The 20875-nt window shown below is 43.4% G+C and overlaps 1 protein-coding gene across 7 annotated transcripts in view; it reads left to right on the top strand.

Annotated features, from left to right (window-relative positions):
* The window catches only part of ZNF2 (zinc finger protein 2), a 59620-nt gene that overhangs the window by 36035 nt on the left and 2710 nt on the right, over positions 1-20875 (top strand). For 5 of the 7 annotated variants that reach the window (XM_082356228.1, XM_082356226.1, XM_082356230.1 and 2 more), the window contains 8 exons: positions 645-716; positions 1967-2093; positions 5052-5165; positions 5703-12949; positions 13930-13990; positions 17124-17208; positions 18253-18379; positions 20714-20827. In XM_082356228.1, the coding sequence (XP_082212354.1) occupies positions 684-716; positions 1967-2093; positions 5052-5165; positions 5703-6709 (1281 nt within the window). In that variant the 5' untranslated portion in view covers positions 645-683 and the 3' untranslated portion in view covers positions 6710-12949; positions 13930-13990; positions 17124-17208; positions 18253-18379; positions 20714-20827. Of the gene's footprint in view, positions 1-516; positions 533-644; positions 717-1966; positions 2094-5051; positions 5166-5702; positions 12950-13929; positions 13991-15505; positions 15994-16884; positions 16980-17123; positions 17209-18252; positions 18380-20713; positions 20828-20875 lie in introns of all 7 variants that reach the window. The other 2 variants (XM_082356224.1, XM_082356225.1) reach the window with 2 other exon arrangements.

The following is a 20875-nucleotide window of genomic DNA, read 5'->3' as shown; positions in this document are numbered from 1 at the left end:
CCACTTGTTGTCCTGACATTTCTTAGTTCACGATCCTGAGGATGGATGTCATCTTTTCAAGCCAGACCATACGTCAGTCCACTGGTCAGCCTGTGCATTGCCTACTTGTGGCCTAATCAGTGTGGCTCCAGGAGTGAGACACAGGGTCACGTGGAACAAACTGTGGCTGCCCAAGGGCTGCTCCTTTAGCATCGGGTATTGCTGTGAATGGGACATTTTTCCTTCGAAGAGGCTATGGGTATTTCCTTGACAGGACTTGTCCGTATAGCCATTCATAAAATTTCTTATGCTTTTTGTGTAGTAATCATTATGAGCAATGTTGAATGTGAATTTATAAAGACGGTATGAGCCTTGATATGTTCTTGACTGCCAGGAACAGAACTTTGCCTCTAAGATTATGGTAAAACAAGCACCACATTGTGTTCTGCGTAGCAATATCCATGGCCTTTCGCTCTAATTCTGGGATGGGGTGGGCTTGCTCTTGGCCTTACTTTACTTTGCCTTCCCTTTTTGTAGGGTATTGAGAATGAAGGTGAGTACATAACTCACTGGTGTGTGGAGATTTCTTGCTTCATGGATCACAAAACTACAAAACAAGACTGGTCTTATACCCTCTTTCTCATCCCATACCTCTGCCTCATTAGGACTCGGCACTTCTCTGCAAGGAGAGCACTCGGGAAGGAATGGCTGCTGTGTCTCCAACTGCCAGATTCCAGGTGAGGTGGACTTTTGTGTTTCTGAAATACTCTATCAGGCTCCAGAATGTAACCACTTTTCTTTCTCTATCTTGGAGCTTCTTTGATCAAACCCAACCAGGTGGAGGAAGGACTCCTTAGGGAGTGTGTCCTTCCCATTTGATTTGTGATATCTTTCAGTAATGCTTCCTTGCCTTGAACGTGTGCCCACTAGCCTGCCACCAGGCACACAGCCCCTGTGGCCTTCACCCTGAGCAATTTTGCCTAAAAACCAATGGTACGGGTCTGATTGGAAGGTTTGGGGAACAGCGGGCTGTTCCTAGTTCTGACTTCACTTTAGTACATCCACTATGTATGGACTGAAAGTAGGCCCCCATATCCCAGGGGGTGTTGGGTTAGGTGGAGAACGTGACACATACTGTAAAGCACCTCAGTGAGGTTGAAAGAGTCCTGAAGAGAGTTTTGTGTGGATAGAGACATGTGGTTTACCCCTCCCTGCCCAAGGGCAGAGAGTCTTGAATTCCATGCTCTGGCTTAGAACTTCTCCAGACACTGTGGAGACTCACCTTGGTTTCAGGATTGGGGGTAAAGATGCAACCTTACAGAATCACAGAATAACAGATTGAAATGAGAGAGTTCTTAAAGATGATCTAATCTACACCATTATTTGAAGGATTTGTTAAAACACACACACACACACACACACACACACACAGACAATTGGTGAAATTTGACTAAGGTTGTAGATTAGATAATTATATAATATAACTGCTATCCTGATTTTTACAATGATACTGTGATTATACAAGAGGATATCCTTGTTCTTACAAAATACACACTGAAACATTTATGAGTAAAGAGACATCATGTTTGCAGGTTACTCTAAAGAAGTTCAGGAAGAAGATAGGTGAATGTGCATGTACTGAGAGAGACAGAAAGATAAAGCCAGTGTGGAAAATGTTAATTTGGGGAAGCTGGGAGAAGGGTACATGGGAATTCTTTTTTCTATTCTTGCACATTTTCTGTAAGTCTGAAAAAAGAGTCCCTGATATTCAGAGGCTCAGCTAGGAAGGAACTGTGGGGTTGTGACCAAGAACTTCATGCCTCGGGGGATTATAGCACTTTCCCCAAATGCTTCGAAGCCCTACTTTGTCAGAACCATTTTCTTTCCACTCCCTCTGCATCCTCCAGACTGTCATCATTATGACAGTTTTGTCTGGTCCATGTAAAGAGAAGGGTTATGAATAAGGAGAACATCATTGTGTTTCCAGGACCCAGTGACATTTGAGGATGTGGCGGTGGTTTTCACAGATGAAGAGTGGAGGCGTCTGGTCCCTACTCAGAGGGACCTCTACAAGGAGGTGATGCTGGAGAACTATAAGAGCATTGTCTCGTTGGGTAAGGAGAGTTTCCCACCAGGAGTAGACTCTGTACTGTGTTGACGTGGGCTTGAGAGGCTAATAAATTGACACCTCTTCTCCTCCCACCCAAGTCAGAACCCCTGAGAGACAAGATCGAAGAGCAGAGGGATGTGGCTTAGGTGTACAGCAAGAGTGGATTTCTTAATCCTGAACCCCAGCCTGGGACAGGCTTGCTCCCTTAGCTGTAAGCAGACTGGACAACCAAGGGGCCCTTGCTGAGAAGCCTGGCCCTGCAACACGGAGGGCCAGGTCCAGGGCCAGGAGGAGCAGGGCATGTGAGAGCCTGCTGCAGGGAGCTGCTCTCCAGAGGGTTGGGGCCAGCAGAAGAGGCCGAGTTACCTACGCCCAGGTCTTCCCCCAGCTCAGCAGTAACTCACTCAGCTCCATCCAGAGTACTAAGGGGGAGTGCAAGGGGCATTCTCGTTGAGGGAAGATTTTTCCTCAGAGAAGCAGAGGAGGGGGAAAGAAGTGTTTTGTTTAAAAAAAAAGGGCAGATGGACAACAGGGTCCTACTCTTTAGCACAGGGGACAATATTCAATGTCCTGGGATAAACCATAATGGAAAAGAATCTATTGATGAAAAAGAATATATGTATAGCTGAGTCACTTTGCTGTACAGCAGAAATTAACACAACATTGTAAATCAGCTATTCTTCAATTAAAAAAAAAAAAGAGGGGGACTTCCCTAGCAGTCCAGTGGTTAAGACTCTGTGCTTCCACTGCAGGGAGCGTGGGTTTGATCCCTGGTCAGGAACTAAGATCTTGCATGCCACACGCGCATGCCAAAAAAAAAAAAGAGGGCATGTAGGGGTGAGATTATAAGGTTGTAGCTCAGAGTAGGTCACTAGAAATGTGTTTGATTTTGAATATTTGTCTTAAGGACATCTTAGAGAGATGCCTGGAGAAGGCACTTTGCAATGATAGAGACTTGTGTGACAAAAGGAAAATTAAGAGCTACTGCTGATGTGAGGTATTCGTGAGAGTAAAGTTGGGCTCTTGTAAGGAGAACCTCTCAGGAGCTTCCAGAATAAGAGGCTGAGTGTGTACAGATTTAGAATAGACTTAAAATCAGCAGCAGGTGGCAGTAAAAGGAGTCACGTCGCAGATTTCATTCAAGGCAGGTCAAAAAAGCAAGCACAACACCCTGGATTAGCTTAAACAGGCCAAATCTGGAAATAGAAGAGAATGTTTAGGGAGCATTAAGGGAGACTGCTGAGCCTTTGTCACAGACTTTGGTGGGAAAAATAGAAATCTAAGGATAGAGACAGGAAGCCATGGGCAAGTGATGGATGTGGCCGTTCTCAGCAGAGAGTCAGCATACAACCAGATCGATGATCCTTGGGCCCAAGAAGAAAGTACCTCCCTTGCCCAAGTCAGGGGTCCCAATGCAGGGGAAGTTTAGACCTCAAGACTATTTCTAGGAGGGGATCTGTTTTTTAAATGTAACCAAAGATGGACAGATTCACTTCTAGAAATTTGTCCTAAGGAAATAATAAGATTAGCAGCCTGTGGTGTACACAGATATTCATCATACCATTGTTTGTTTTAGCAAAACATTGAAAACAGTCTGGAATGTCTGTCAGCAAGAGATTAATTAAATAAATGATGTTATTCCATACAATGTAATACCATGTAGCCATTAAAATGGTGAGGTAGAGCTGTGCTAATTAAAATAATATTTTAAATTTATTAATATGTGAAAAAATCAAGTTTAAAATTTAGCATTATTTCATTATCCAGTTATTTGGGGTTTTTACTTGTTTGTTTTTTGTTTGTCTTTTTTTAATTGAGAGTCTTCTGCCCAAAATGATGTTTTACATGTAAAAATGCCTGGAGTGACATATGTTATATATAGTGAATCGTGATGGATTTAGAAATTATCTACTTGTAGATGTCAAAATAAATCAGATAGGAATGATTTTAGTTGGGGTAGTCTTAGTTATTTTCCAAAATCACTGTCCAGTAGTTTTTTTTATTTTCAGAAATTGAGATATAATTTTCATTATCCAGTTTTTAACAAAATGTATCTATAGGTATCTTTCAGTATCAAAGTGAATAGAAAGAAAGAAATGAATACAAAGTACAAAAGGTGATTTTTCTTATTACTTGTACATGCCTCTAGATTTCCTGCAATGAACATGATCCACTTGTTTAAATAAAATCACAATAGTAAAGGGTAAATAAATGAACAGAAATGGGCACCTACATTATACACATTACACATTCTTTGTTTTTTTTTAATAAATGTATTTATTTTTGACTGCGTTGGGTCTTCGTTGCTGTGTGCTGGCTTTCTCTAGTTGCGGCAAGCGGGGGCTACTCTTCGTTGCGGTGCGTGGGCTTCTCATTGCGGTGGCTTCTCTTTTTTGCGGAGCATGGGCTCTAGGTACACGGGCTTCAGCAGCTGTGGCTCGAAGGCTCTAGAGCGCAGGCTCAGTAGCTGTGGTGCACCGGCTTAGTTGCTCCGCGGCATGTGGGATCTTCCCGGACCAGGGCTCGAACCCGTGTCCCCTGCATTGGCAGGCGGATTCTTAACCACTGCACCACCAGGGAAGCCCCCACATTACACATTCTTATTCAAGGTGACCTTTCTTCATTCTCATCTTCTCTGAGTTAAGGACTCTTCCCCCCATCCTACCAGTGCTAAAGCTAGGATCATCCCATTCACTTCGTGGGGAAGAATAAACACATTAATTCAAATGGAGTCTATCAACTCTCTGACCAAATGCTATTTGTTCCTTTTTAGAACCTCAGTGTTGACTTCCATTCAGAGTTTCCTGAATTCCTTGCATGACTTCATACTCTGTATTCCTGGTGTGCACTTTCTGCCTTTTGCATTTGCTCTCTGCAAGACTTAGAGGTTGGGATTAGCTTTGGAATCATTGTGTATTTAATCACCCATGACTACCTGGCTTGTTTCTTTCTCCATGAGCAGGACTTCCAGTTCCTGGACCTGATGTGATTTTTCAGTTGAAGAGAGGGGATGAGCCTTGGATAGTGGAGCTTCATGGATCTGAGGGGAAAGAATGTGCAGAGAATGTCTTTCAAGGTAATTGAGTATGAACTGGGCAGGGCAGAGTTTTGTTTTGTTTTGTGGTTGTTATTTAGGTGTATGTGGGAGGGAGTATTGGGTATCACCTTTTTCTCAAATTCAAATCTTCTGCTTTATTATTTATTCTCTGTCCCCCACCAGGGTTGTTTTTTTTTTTTTTTCTTTTTCTCTACACCTTAAAGTTCTGTTCACTATTATTCACCAAATGTTTACTTTCTCAGACCTGTCACATTACCCATTCACGCTTTGATAATCCTATTCCTCACCATCCCCTCCACTTAGCCAGCTCTCCTAATTAACCTGGCCATGCTCCCAATGTAAATTCTCCTCTTTTCTGAGATTTCCACTATCAGTTCTATTCCCCGTTTCAGTCCCAAGTGTTGGTTTCTCCCTAGAGTGTAACAGTATTTCTGGGAGCAAGCAATGCGGTGACTGTACATGACTTTTCAGATTTATCATAGCATCTCTCCTCTCTGCTGTAACATTTCCTAGCCCAAGAAAGAAACATGCATCTGTGTTTTCTGTCCATTCCAGACTGGGAGACTAAGCCTGAGATTCAAGGTGCTTCAGAAGAAGAAAAATCAGAAAGAACATTGAGGGAAAAGCTTGGAATGAAAGGTCCTCCATCTCCTAAATTTGAAGTTCATGCAGTGGATGGTGGGTTGGGAACAGAGAAGGAAAACCCTGCAGTGGAGGCCTGCAAGAAATCCCTTTCTCAGGAGGAAAGTTTGCAGCATGGGGCAACCCCTCCCAAGAAAATTCTCACTAAAGAGAGAGACCAGGAATGCAGTGACTGTGGGAAGACCTTTTTTGACCACTCCTCCCTTATCCGCCATCAGAGGACTCACACTGGAGAGAAGCCCTATGACTGTCCTGAGTGCGGGAAAGCCTTCAGTCACAGGAGCAGTCTCAGTAGACATCTGATGTCGCACACTGGGGAGAGCCCCTACGAGTGCAATGCCTGTGGGAAAGCCTTTTTCGACCGTTCATCCCTAACTGTACATCAGCGAATTCATACTGGAGAGAAGCCCTTTAAATGCAATGAGTGTGGAAAAGCCTTCTTTGACCGCTCGTCCCTTACTCGACACCAGAGAATTCATACTGGAGAAAGTCCTTATGAATGTAATCAATGTGGGAAAGCCTTTAGCCAGAAAAGTATTCTTACTCGACATCAGCTAATCCATACGGGCAGGAAGCCATATGAATGTAACGAGTGTGGGAAAGCCTTCTATGGTGTCTCATCACTGAATAGACATCAGAAAGCCCACGCTGGAGAGCCTCGCTATCAGTGCAGTGAGTGCGGGAAAGCTTTCTTTGACCGCTCCTCCCTTACTCAACATCAGAAGATTCACACTGGAGACAAGCCATATGAATGCAGCGAATGTGGGAAAGCCTTTAGCCAGAGGTGCCGGCTTACGCGACACCAGAGGGTTCATACAGGAGAGAAGCCCTTTGAATGCAGCGTGTGTGGGAAGGTTTTCAGTTCCAAATCATCAGTTATTCAACATCAAAGGCGTTATGCCAAACAGGGAATAGACTGAGTTGAGCAAAAGCTTTAGTTAAAAGGACCTCCATGCAAACTTAAGATAGGTCTTCCCCATCTTAAACCCATCTCCCGGTCATTGCACCTATTCTGGCTACTACTCTCCTTACCTGCCTCTGTTACCACAGTGTTTGAAGGAACACTCTCTACCCACTGTTATAGAGCTGATGTGGGATGCCAGAAATTAGGATGTGACTCTTTAGAGTCAACATTTTGCAGAGGTTTGTCAGACGATAGGGACAAACGTTAGGAGGCGATCCTCAGACCCACCTCTCGTCCTGGGCCCCAGGTATCACTACACTTTAAATAACTGGAGGACACAGCAGGAGGGGAAGGCACACTAATGTCAGAGCAATACTGTTGTTTCCAGAACAGTTCTTTCTTTATAGCCGTTAGTCCCTCTCTCTTGGAGGTTTTTTGGGCACTGACCTTGTTCTGTTGTGTCCCAGCTTCTAGATCTCTTAATACTACTACTAGTAGCTAGCACTTATTGAGCGCTTATTATGGGGCAAGCACTCAGCTGAGAGTTTTGCAAGGAGTAGATTATTTGCTCCTCTCATTAACCCTCTGAAGTAGGTACTGTTACTACCCACATATTACAGATGAGCAAACTGAAGTTTAGAGGGGTTAAATAACTTACCCAATGTGACAGCTAGTAAAAGGTGAAGCCAGGTCTTGAATACAGGTCTCCCTTCAAAGTCTGTTCTCTTTACCATAATGCTATAAGGTTTGTTTTATAATTTATGTACATGTATTATCTCCTCAACCAGATTGTAAGCACTCGGAGTTGTGACTTATATGTCTTTGTATCTCACACAGTGCCTTGCAAATAATAGGTGCTCAATAAATATTTATCTGGATTAATGACTCTTTGACTTACCAAGTTCTATTTAAAACACCTCTTAGATTCACATCCTTTCTCTGAATTTCACAGTCTAGCCTGTACCTTTATCATCTCAGGCTCCCATTACTGCAGTAGACACTCCTTGATTCGAATTCTTTCCTCTTCATTATTGAGGAGGGGGATGTTAAGCTATGGGGCAATAAGTAAACCCCCAAAAAACAAAGATTCATTTCTCACATAAACTCAGATGTGAGTCTGTCTTCCTTCATCCTCATCATTTAGAACACGTTGCCTCAAAGGTCATCATGGAAGAGAAAGCTGGGGGGTATGCTGGGATGTTTTTAAGGGCCATCACTTCTGTTTATATCTCATAAACCAGAACCCAGCACCAAGAGACTAGGAAAGTCAACAGGCACCTCAGCATTTGGTTAATATAAACAGCCTCTGTCACAAGTTACATTTTCCATATTACTGTTAGGCCAATCTTTCCAAATGATCCCTTCCTGCCCATCATTGCCTTACTCAAGACCTAAAATAGCTCCCTGTTTAAAGAAAACGTCTTTGAATATTTAAGGTCTGCCATGAGGTGATCCCACATTGCTAAACTTGAAATCTCGACTCCCCAAACCCTTCTATTCCCTGGGCCCAGTCCTATATTTTTACTTTATTGACAGTCAGGCTCCAGGCAACTTTAACTCTAGGCATCTGCATTCCCTTTCTATTTGCTTAAGGTGAAACCCAGAAGAGGACTTGATTCTGAAAGGCTGTCTGGAACTTACCTCGCCCTGCATGAATCCCAGTGAACCAACATGCATTTCTCCCTGGGAGTAAAAGTCTGATTCAAGAAGCTGGAATTCCAAACAGACCCTTCCCTAATCTACTCACAACCCTATTGGTCCACCTTTCTTAAAGCAGATGAGCGGCAGGAAGACTTTTCACATGTGGACTTTCAAAGTAACTTGAGGAAAAACAGAGTGCAGAATCTACTGAAGTGGATAATATCATTATTTAATAATGTCAAGTACAAAATAAAAGAAATTACTGACAAACTTTTGGCTGATGACTGTCTCTGAGAGTTCTGAATCTTTAATTTATTGCCTTGTTAGAAGTAAATTGAAGGTCAGGTATTCCCCTAAGATACTCTGCCATTGTCAGCAAGATGAGACTAGAATGGACTTTTGAGTAAAGTGGTAATCGAAACAGAGTGGGGACATAAAGTAAGCAGTTCTCCCTTTGTTCCCTTCTAAAATTTGGTGATCTGCAGAGCATTTTTAAAAGGTGGAGTACTGTTCCATCTCCTGCTAAAAATTCTGAGGAAAGGGCCATTTTACCTCTCAATAGGGTATAGAGTAGTGGAGGTCTTAAATTTTGAGGTTTTAGCTTCACTGAATGGCCATTAGTAGGGTGAAATCTTCGAATCAGAAATTGGACAAACTGGAAGTATGCCGGCATTCTTTTTTTAAATCTATCTATCTATCTTTTTTTTTTGGCTGCGGCACTCGGGATCTAGTTCCCTGACCAGGGATCGAACCTGGGCCCCTGCATTGGGAGCGCAGAGTCTTACCCACTGGACCACCAGGGAAGTCCCTATGCCAACATTCTTAAGATACAAGGCAAAATACTTTAAAAGGGGTTTCAAAAAAATGAAATAATCTCTCTGGTGTTTAAATAAGCCCTATCTAAGTTTAAGAGAATTGAACACTTACCACACAAATTAATAGAAGCACACCATGAATCAACGCTTTAAAGAAAAGGAAAGCAATGCTAGGGAACTTTGAGATGAAGACAATATGGTAAATAGAGAAAACCGGTGCACTGAAGCCTGGGACAGAATTGGTGGGACTACTAATCCCAGAAATTTATCTCACCCCCAAGCCTGTGCTCCTAAGAATAAATAACCCCCAAGTCTCACATAAATAAGACAGAGGTGAGGAGGAGCTGGGGAGCAAGGCTACTGGATGCCGGTCAGTAGATAACATTTTTTTAAAATTTTGGCTGCAACGGGTCTTCGTTGCAGCATGCGGCATCTTCGTTGCGACATGCGAACTCTTAGTTGCGGCATGCGTGTGGGATCTAGTTTCCCGACCAGGGATTGAACCCGGGCCCCCTGCATTGGGAGCGCAGAATCTTAGCCACTGGACCACCAGGGGAGTCCCTAGATAACATACTGATAAAGCCAGAATCGTGATTCCTCAGGAAGTCCAAGAGAAAGCTGGCTGTGGATGTCAAGTTCCTAAGTGGTCTCTCTTATTGAGGTGGGACTTCTGCGGTAAAAAGGCAGAAAGTAGTTGAAATACCCATGTTGGGGTGATGGGGATCCTGGTGAGAGTCTTCCTTGACTATGCATTAACAAGAGCCTGAATGTACAGGGGAAATGTATGTCTCAGCTTATATTGATAGTAGAAGCGTGAAGATCATATGGCACCAATGTGGGAGACAAGGACCCAGATCTGGCCCTGGAAAACTGCAGTACCTTTCCCCTCCAGGACCATTAAATATGAAATCAACTTGAAGAGACTCTAAGTCCTATACCTGAGTCCAGGCATTTTAGATCAGTGCTGCCCAACAGGAATATAATGCCATATTTTAAAAGTTAAAATGAAACAGCAAAAGCTAATTTTAATATTTCATTTCAATCAATATTTGAATTTCATTCAAATATTTTAAAAACTTCAAAATATAGTCAATATAAAAAGCATTGAGATAGATACTACATTTTTTTAAAACTAAGTCTTCAAATACTTTATTCTTACAGCACATCTCAAATTCGGACTAGCCACATTTCAAGTGCTCAGTAGCCACCCTGGGCTAGCTGCTATTGTATTGTATAGCACAGTTTTGCAAAATCATCAGGGGCTGTTAGAGATAAAATGTAAGGGATTATTTTGATCATTGGAGACGTTAGAGGGATGCTTGCTCCTGGCCATGTGGCAAGCACTGTGTACCTGCAGAAAGCAGTCTTCCGCTTCCAGTAGGACAAATATCTGGGTGGGGTCCAGGCTGGGGAAACCTGTTGTCACTGTCCCTCAGACACATTTTTCAACAGCTCTCAAAACAGATGTTCTGATCTCTATGTGCCTGCCTCCTTTGTTCTGAGTTCGATCAGAACTCAAGTGGGGAAAAGATGTTACTTGATGAACCTCTAACAACCCAATGAGGATATGGAGGAGGAAGTATCCAAGGTTGCTAGTTAGGGAAAGTTAAAAGATACTTCATGTGATCATGTATTTTATCTCTTTCTGAGCAGGATATTAGAATCCGTTTATTATGATTCTGGAGGGAGGAGGAAGCTCTATTAGAATGGGCAAAGCATGAATGGGTGCTGGCAATGGATGCTCCAAAACTGTAAATACAAAAGAGTGAGGAAAATTATAGCCATGATGATAAAGTGGAAGGGTTTGTCCCACTGTTTCCTTTCTGATTCCTTGGTTTGGCTGGTTAAAAAGCTAGATCCTGGAAGCTAACTACTACAGTTATCACAGTAAAGTTAATGAAGTGGAGCCACCTGCAGCTAGTTCTCTGCTTCCTCTTGTTTCTGTATTAGAAGATAGTTGCAAGTCACCCCTTGACTGATAGGCAGCCATGGATCTAGCTAACACATTCTTGTTTATACCCAGTAGCTGATCCACTAATAGCAGCATAAATGTAACTTCACTTAACACACTAGCAATTTGCTTTTATTGTCCTGCCACTGAGATATTTAAATTTTTTTGCATTATATAATCTGATAAAGCAAGATTTGAATATTAAAATACTGAAGTTACTCATTACATTATTAATAACAAGTACCTGCAAAAAAAGAAGAAAAAGCCAATACAAAAGTATATGATCACGTTGGTCACTGCTGTGGGCAACTGAGGCTCGATCCTGCTGGGACCTAAGGAGTCATGGTGAGTGAGCCTCAGAACTGTCAGCCCTTGATATGGAAGTGGGGAGTGTTTAACTACCAGCTCCCACACCCAATTGGTTAAGTGCTGCTGAACGACCACCAGGGATTTCTGTAGTCTTCCCTGGTTGCAGAGTCAGAGAAACTCCAAGAGGAAAGTGAGAAGTATGGGATACAACCAAGATGAGGTGTTATCTGATTGTATCTGTGCAAAAGTGATTGCTGTAGCATGGCTGGGGTAAAATTTGGGCCAAGGAATAAGGTGGTGCACCCAAAGTGTTCCACATGAGGGTAGAGAGTGATTTCATTTGAATATATTGAGTTTGAGATGCTTGTGAAATATCCAAACATATATGGGAATGTTCTATAGGCAGACTGAAATGGAAAAGAGTGATCCCAGATATATAGGTGATATCTGGAACTATGTGAGTGGAGGGAAATTGCTCGTGAAGGTGTAGTGTAGGAAGAGACCAGGGTCTAGGACAGGTCCTTGGGGAACACCAACATTTAAGGGGCATGAAGAGAGGAAGAGCCCTTAAAGCAGAGTGAATAGAAGAGGTAAGAGGAACACCATGTGAGAGCAGTGTCACAGAATTCAAGAGAAAAGATTCTCAAGAAATGGAATAGTCAAAAAGCATTCAATGTTGCCAAGAGGTCAAAAGGGACAAAGAGTCTATTGGCATTTGTCGGTAACTTAAATGGTTGCGCCAAAGTCATATTGGAATAAACTTGGTTGAGGAATGAGTGGGATGTGTATGGTAAAAATAGCAAGTATTCGCAATGCTGAAAATTTGGCTTTGATAAGAAGGAGAGAGGATGGTAGTTGGAGGCGGATGTGACACTGAGGGAAGATTTCTTTTAAAATGTTAGAGATGTGAACATTTATCAGGATGCTTTAGGTATAGGAGACAGAAAATGCTTCCCCAACTTGCTTAAGCCTGAAGGTGCTTTATTGACTTTTACAACTGCGAACCCCGGGTGTAGCTCTGTTTATTGTTACAATTACAGAAGGCAGAAAGAATGGAGGTGAAGAAAGGCAGATTTGTAGATTTGATTACGGGCAAGTATGGAAACTCTGAGGCGTCTTCCCCACCCACACCCTCCCGAAGTGAGGGAGACGATGAAGTGGCAGGTGCCTGAGAAGGGTAGAAAATGTTTAAAAATATCCTTCTGGAGAATTGGATAGCAAGCTGCCTAGGAAACAGAGCCATCCGCGGTAGGGTGACGGGCCAAGCTGGGGCAAGCGAACAGGGCTATGAGACCGCTTTGGCTCTTTACTCATCGGCTTTCCTCCATATTTACTAAAAATGGCGAGGTTGCACCTTTTAAGTGATGGACACGAATACCCCGTTGCTACCTTAGGGGGCGGGGCGTCTTCAGTGGGCGTGGCCTAGTATCGCCGCTACGCCGGAGGCCTTCTGGGGATCGTAGTTTTCCGAGCGCATTTTGCGCAGGCGCTTTGCGCTCTTTGCGCCTCACGCGGCGCCGCGAGCGGGTTGGCCACCAGGGTGAGGACCTAGGATTGGGTGTGGTGGGAGAGGTGGCCGGGGAGGGACGTGTTGAGGAAGGGGCCGGGAGGTAGGGAGGGATGCGTAGCGCCATGACCTGAGGGTGGAACCGAAATGGGGTGTTTTCGAACTATCCTTGGCCGCCGCTTCCCCGGCTGACCTTGAACCGGCCCGCGGCGGGGCAGGGGAGCAAGCGCTAGCTGCGGGTCCAGCACGACTCAGGGTGAAGACGTGGCTGCGAAGTGAAGCGAGGTCACGATAGCCTGGCCCCCGAGTGTTAGGTGTCGTGGTTGGGGGTGCGCAGGGCCACGGTCAGCAGTGCTGTCCGCCGGGTGGGACGGCGCATTCCCTCCCCTAGCCTTCCTGACCGAAACTCGCCGTGCAGTCCCCCTGCTTACCCGTCCTAGGGGCCCAGTACACCTGGATTGAACTGGCTCCGCTGAATCCTGTTGATCCAGCTTTCCCGGAAAGCACCTGATGGGTCATTTCTCTGGGTTCCCTGCACATGGTCCAGGGTTTCAACCCCTTCCACTCGGCCTCTTGCAGCTGCCCAAAGGCTCTCCTCTTCTCATCCTCCGTGCCGCTTTCCAACACCAATCAGGCTTTCTTGCAAAACTTGGCATTTCAATTAGTCCGCAAAGATTTCTTGAGTACCAAATATGTGGAAGTAGTTTTTCTTTGAGGAAAGCAAGATTTGGCTCCCAAGATTCATCATCTACTTAGAAAGATAAAACAAAAATACAAATAACTATAGTATAAGATAGGCTATATTAGGTGACTGAGACAGAAATCTGAGAGTTCAAAGAAGATAAATGACCCTGACCCTTTATTTCTTGATGTGGATTCATCTGGGAGTGGATTGGAAACGAGTTTATAGGCTTGGCTGGAAACTTGCATAGTTTCTTTTCATGGCACTGGTGGGCATCTTGAGATTGATTTTGTGAGCCACGTTGGATGCTGTGTCTTCTCTGTATCCTCAGGACCCCGAAGAGCTCTAAGAAGAGAGGTCTTGGTAGCAGAACATGAACAATGAAACCTCAGGTGAGGGAACTGGGAGGTTTTGCTCCTTGTCTTAGGTCTCTTTGGGTTGCAAATTACAGAAACTCAGTTCAAACTAGTAAAAAGGGGATTCATTTTGAGAATACTTGATAGGTCACAGAACCCAAGGAGAAGACTGCAGGTGTGCCTGTAAACTGGAACCAGGGGCCGGAACAAATTCAGGGCCCTCTTGTAACCCCTCGCCTCTACTTCTGTATATATTTATGTTTCATATTTTCTTGTCACTGCTGACTAGCTTTTTCTGCTCTCGGATGGCGTGACAAAATGTGACTGTCAAGGGCTCCCAAGTTTTCATTCCCTCAAGTGGAACCTCATGAGAAGAGACAGACCTCTTCTTGGTTCCACTTCCAAAATTCCAGGGTAAAGACTCTCATTGGTTCAGATGCCAATCAGCTTTGGCCAGGAAGTGAAGTCATTTTTTATAAATGTTCAGTTGTGGGTAAAGATTTTCCTTAAAAAGTGTGAAGTGTTGTTGGCAGATCTCAGGAGACAGAACAATAGCTGCCTGTCACTCACCTTGAAATACTGCTACTAAGAAAGCTACTTTATATAGAATAGTAAGCCTGGCCAGGCCTGGCTTAATCCCTTTCTCCAAGAACTCCTCACCCCCCCAACCTCGCTCCTTGGCCACAGCTGATTGGGCAAGAGGTGGAAATGACCTTAATGATTTAAGGTCATTAGGCTCTCAATGGCCAACAATCAATAGTGTCTCGAGAATTTCAAGTAGGAGACACAGAGACCAGGGCCGGTTAATTGTGGGTATTACATCAGTAAGTCCAGGAGGACTTGTCTGTACAGAGGAGAATTTTGAGAACGTTCTCTTGAGGGATGGAAAGACACAAGACTCATGTTCCCTGATGGCTTTAGAGAGCAGCCTTTGTTCCAGCACCATTCTCATTTGCAGTCACCTCCAGGCACGTGTCAGATGCCCTGCACACACAGAAAGTATAAATGTAATCTTGCTATTGGCCACTCTAAAGGTTCAAAATGGTATATCCAGGTTCTCTGTCTAGAGATCTCAAGGAGCAAGAGATAAAGATGTATAGCACCATCATTGTTTCTTCCATATCCAGCAGGCACACAAGTCTACTAACAAAAGAAATTTTAAAAAATAGAAATAAAATCTGATTGGTAGTGGGTCATAACCATAGTTGGAATCCAGAAGATGGTGCCAAATGTGCCTTATCCCGTTGGATTGTATAGCTGTGTATCACATGGAGTCAGCCTCGGGTGGGTACTGATGGGTGCCTTTATTTCTAATTCCTTTTCCTCTTTCTACCCTTCTGCCCTCTCTACTGCCTACTGACTACATCTTGCAATAGCATTTGTGATGAAAGCCCAGGAGAATATTTTTCTGGCATTCTTTGTGGACTAGCTTGGGGAGACCATTATTCTTGGCTCCACTCCTTGAAGGGTCTTTCAGATTTTCATTTTAAAACTTCTGACAGATGAACGAATCTTTCCCTTGAGAATATTATTACCTCTTATGTCTTCCAGGTGCTGTAATGTCATAAGGTTGAGAAGGACTGGAGAGAAGGGGATATAGATTCTCCCTCCTTCCCTGGATGTATCGTTACTCTGTGTAGCCTGCCTCCATTTTTTGATATTTGACTGCTGACAGCTTTTTAAAGCCTCACCTCTCCCTTTTCCCCTTATGCCCCACACCTGAACAAGCTGATGAGGAAGCCTGAATGTTCTCTCCTTTGACATCAGCAGGAGATTCAAACCACACAAGCCCATTCCCATGGGCATGTGGGAACCCTCACCTTGGCCCCATCCCCTAACCACGATAAAAACCCAGGCCAGTCTTCTTTCCTTGCTCTCTCAAGCCATTTTGAACCTGCTTGAGAGGCCTGCCCTGCTCTTCCCAGAGACCTCAATTAAATAAATAATAATCTTTTTCATACTCTTGGTGTGTGTGGGTGTAGCATCATCAGTCTCAACATTGGCACCAAAGTTTGGGTGGGGTCCACCTGCCTCTGCAGGTGACTATAACAGTCCTTAGCTCTCTGGCTAATACTTTATCTCCCATGGTCCTCTGTGATAACAGCCAATGCTGCAGGGCTCTGGTCAGTCTATCCATCTTGCTTGGTTCTGCTGCCCTTTGTTGCTGGAGAAGCAATTGTATTGTCTTGGACTGACCACTGAGTAGTATCATTTTGAGTACAGCCTCCTAGTTCTGCAAGAACTTTAAAAATGACCCTAACAAAGAAACTGGCTGGAATTTCTAGCATCTGGCTTCTGATTCCCTTTCTTTTCTTGGTTTGTTTTCTTTTTTGGGGGGGCCACATGGCACAGCATGCAGGATCTTAATTCCCCAACTAGGGATCGAACCCGCGCCCCCTGCAGTGGAAGCGCAGAGTCTTAACCACTGGACCGCCAGCGAAGTCCCTTATTGCCTTTCTCTTGGCTGGATGGGACCCAGTCAGTTTCTTAAACCTGTACTTGAGACCCCTGGCAATCAAAGGAATTAAGACAGGAGGCCAATGCTCTTTAAATCCCAGTAGGGGCTACAACTTTCAGGAGGCCTGGATGCAGTTTGATTATAGTGTCCTTATAATGCCCACTGTACCCTAAAAATAACACCTCACTTGCCTGAACTGGCTTGAATATATTTCTGGTCCTTAGAACTAAACAAAACTTGACTAATACATAGTCGTCTATTTGCTTTTACTTTTTTTTATTCTTGACCATACAGGCATTAGCTTTAAAGAAAATATTAGTAGAAGCATCCTCCGGGTCATAACTGAAAAGTCCAATTGAGTTATTTATTAAATATTTATTTATGTCAAAATACTACAGAGCACAATGCTGATTGTAGATATATTAAATGGGGTAAAAATTAACCTCAGTGTAAACTATTTGATTTTTAATAGTTTTCCGATGTGGGAATAGAGTTCTGTTCCCAGGAATCTGCCAACTCCAGAACACAGTTTTGGCAATATCCATAATATACACCCCCTGGGAAAGGGTGAGTTTATTTCTGGGGTTGCTTTGCTCTTAGTAGGGTATTGGGAGTAAAGGCCGTTTCACACCTCATTGTTAGGTAGAGATTTTCTAGCCTGGGTCTGACAACTGCAAAATGGGATTCTTCTCCGTGTTTCCTTGTCTATAGCTCTGCCATCCCTGGACTGGTCCTTTTCCAAGAGAACACAGAAGAGGAGAGAATGGCAGCTGTGCTGCTAACAGCCAGATGGCAGGTGAGTTGGACCTCCTTCAGTCTGAAGCTTCCTTGCCAGCCAGAGAGTGAATGCCTTGGAGACTGGTCCCGTTCTGGTAAAGGTGGGCTCTGTAGAGAATACTCACTAGTACCCTGTCTGGCTCCAGATTCTCTCCTCTCAAGCCATACAACACAGCTGCAGAGACCTTCCTTCTGAGTCACCCTTCCTAAAGCCTTGGCAACCGGCCCCCTCATGAGCTGATCATCACTGGGGAGCAGAGAGTTGAGGCAGCTCTGTCCATGGCAATGAGTCTGGTGGTCCATGGGCTCTCTTTCATGAGAATATAAATAGTCTGAATCTTCTAGTCTGGACAGGATGTTATCTTGCCTTTCAAAGAGGCGCTGTGTCTTTGATGCCATTTCTCTAGTTTCGGTTCTTTAGAGCAGCAGTCCCCAACCTTTTTGGCTCCAGAGAACGGTTTCATGGAAGACACTTTTTCCACAGACCGGGGGCGGGGGCGGGGGTGTAGTTCAGGCGGTAATGAGAGCCATGGGGAGCGGCTGTAAATACAGATGAAGCTTTGCTCGCTCGCCTGCCACTCACCTCCTGCTGTGCGGCCCGGTTCCTAACAGGCAATGGACCGGTACTGGTCTGCGGCCTGGGAGTTGGGGACCCCTGCTTTAAAGTATCCTCAACTGAGGGTACACCCATCATGGGTCTTCCCTTGACTTGAGAACCAGTTGGTCAGGCTCAGATCTCATGGATCCATAAATGTTCGAGCTGGAAGGGACTTTAAGATGATCTAATCTAATTCTTTCATTTTATAGTTTAAAAAATTGAGGATACATAACAGTGTCCCTGAAATTTGGAGGTTCTTCCATGGGCACGATGGTATGAGGCCATAACCAAGAGTTTCATGCCTCAGGTCACAGACCTGTACCTCTTCCTTAAAATATCCAGTCCTCTTGACATCATCAAAACCATTTCTTATCCATTCCATTGTCTTCCAGTGCTGTGGTCTTTATGCCTCCTCAGTGATACATAAAAGAAGACACATAAATAAGAATATGTTTGTCTTTTTAGAAGTTACTCCAGTTTAAGGATGTGGCTGTGAAGATCTCAAAGGATGAGTGGAAGCAGCTGATTCCTATTCAGAGAGCCCTTTACAGGGAGGTGATGCTGGAGAACTATCAGGATTTTGTTTCTTTGGGTGAGCATGACTTTCCTCAGTGACTCAGAATCTGCCATCCAGTGTGTGTGTAAAGAATATGGTCCTTCCTTTCTTACTGGGACAGAATTGTACATCTTTGAATAGATTCCCGGGAAGGATGAAAGAATGTTTTGTGAGTTTATATACTTTTTGTTTTTTGTTTGTGTTTAACTAGTGACATCCTGGTACTACTGGGATTTGGTAGATGCCTCAAGGAGCTGCTTTAAGATATATTGCCTAGCAAAGTAGTAATGAAATCCTACCTCCTTACCAAGAGGTAAAGAACAGGTTCCTGTTGATGTCAAAACTCACTCAAAAGACATTAAAGGGACTTCCCTGGTGGTGCAGTGGTTAAGAATCCGCTTGCCAATGCAGGGGACACAGGTCGATCCCTGGTCCGGGAAGATCCCACATGCCCCAGAGCAACTAAGCCCGCGTGCCACAGCTACTGAAGCCTGCACACCTCGAGCCCGTGCTCTGCAATAAGAGAAGCCACTGCAATGAGAAGCCCGCGCACCGCAACGAAGAGCAGCCCTCGCTCACCGCAACTAGAGAAAGCCCACGTGCAGCAATGAAGACCAGTGCAGCCAAAAAAAGAAAAGAAATTGAAATACAGTCATAAAGAACAACAATGAAAAAAAAAAAAGAACAACAATGAAGGAAAGGTAAGATATAGAGAAAACATACAGCATCTTGTAGGAAAAGTAACCACCTACAGTTTTTAAAATGAGAGAGGAAAGCCTGAGATAATCCCAGAACTCCCTAGACCACAGTAATGGACCAAAAGAATGGCAAGCAGAACAGGACATCTGAACAGCATTAAGGAAGACTGCTGAGTCCAAGCCACAGAAGTTCCTAAGGCCAGGGACAAGAAAGTGCAGAAAAATGGCCAAGGATGTGGCTGTCATGCCAGTGAAGTCTCATCATTCAGCCTGAGGGAAACCCTGGGCCAAGAGTTTCCTTTTGATCTGGATGGAGTCTATAGGATAAGTGAAGGTTGGACGAGACCCTAGCTTTAAGTAAAAAAATTGTATCATATAAAACTGAAAATGGGTACCCTCTCTTCGGGAAATTGTCCTAAGGGGAAAAAAATCAGATAAATGTTTATCTCAATTTGCCTAAAATTGTGAAAAATGGACACAACATACATACTTTGTAATAGGCATTTGGATAAATGAATTGTATATCCGTAATGGACTACAGTATAATATGGGCCTTGACAATGATGATATTTATAGGGTTAGAAAAACAGTAATGATATATTGTTAAGTGATACAAGCAGGATACAAAATGATTGGAACTTGAGTACATTTACAACATATATCTATATGCATAGAAAAAGTCTGGAAGAATCTACACCAAAATTTTACCCCTAATTATCTTTGACTAGTAGGCTTGCGGGTGGCTTTTCCTTTTCTCTTTTTTGCATTTCTCAATTATCTACAATGAATACAGAATATTTTAAAGTATTTTAAAAAGTGCAAAGAAGATGAAACATTTTTAAATGCATAGAGTGATTAGCATCAAATTTAGCGTAGTGTTTACCTCATGGGGGGAAGGGGGGAGGGGATGAGGGAAGGGCTTCAATCTTAGCTTTAATGTTTATTTCTTAAGTTAGATGGTGGGTTCATAGGTGTTTGTTTTAGTTTTTATGCCTTTTGTATGTCTTAAATATTTAATTATGCATTTAAAAACTAAATGTAAAAAAAAAAAAACTAAATGTAGAAAATCAAGGCTTTATAAATGCCACTACTTGAAAATTTTAAAAGCCAAAGACATCATAATTTATCTTTTGAGAATAAAAAAAAATTTTATTGATGTTTTCAGTTTTGAGTGTTTTATATTAACTGTATGAAAGGTGAATTATATTTCTAAAACTCTTCCAGTTTGATTAGTAGCTTCATCAAATTCAGTACAGTTGCACAGAAGGATAATTAAGGGAATAAAATTTATTATTTAAAAAACTACCAAAGGACACAGGGTGTCTTCCTCACCTTAGTTCCTTGAGGTGCAGAACCTTCTCCATATTCCACTCCTCTAGGCCAAGAATTTTCCCAAAACCCCCAGGAATACCAATTCCATAGGGGGGAGGTTTCTAGATATTTATTGGGAAAAAGAAGTGAACTACTTCAAAAGATCTAATTCAGATTTTCTAGAAAGTCAGTCCTGACTTGCCTTCAGAGAATAGAAATTAGTGTCTTATTCTAGAAATTAGCGTATGCTTTCTGGACAGTTCCATCTTCCTCTCTAGAGAGTAAGGGGCTGTTATTAAACCCTGAGATGAATGAATTTCCATCCTAAACAGCCATTTCTCATTCTGTTCTTTGTGAACAGGACTTCTAGCCCCTAAACCTGATGTGATTTTCCAGTTGGAGAGAGGTGAAGAGCCGTGGAAACTTGATTTTCAGGAAGCGGAAGAGAAAGAAGTCCCAGGAGGTACTTCTCTAGGTATGTGTGAGCCAGGCAGGTGGGACTGTGCTGGACAGTTCACTTAGA

Source organism: Balaenoptera borealis (assembly GCF_965194805.1).
Source record: "Balaenoptera borealis genome assembly, chromosome: 15".
NCBI lineage: Eukaryota > Metazoa > Chordata > Mammalia > Artiodactyla > Balaenopteridae > Balaenoptera > Balaenoptera borealis.
This window is presented reverse-complemented; position numbering and strand designations above follow the sequence as displayed.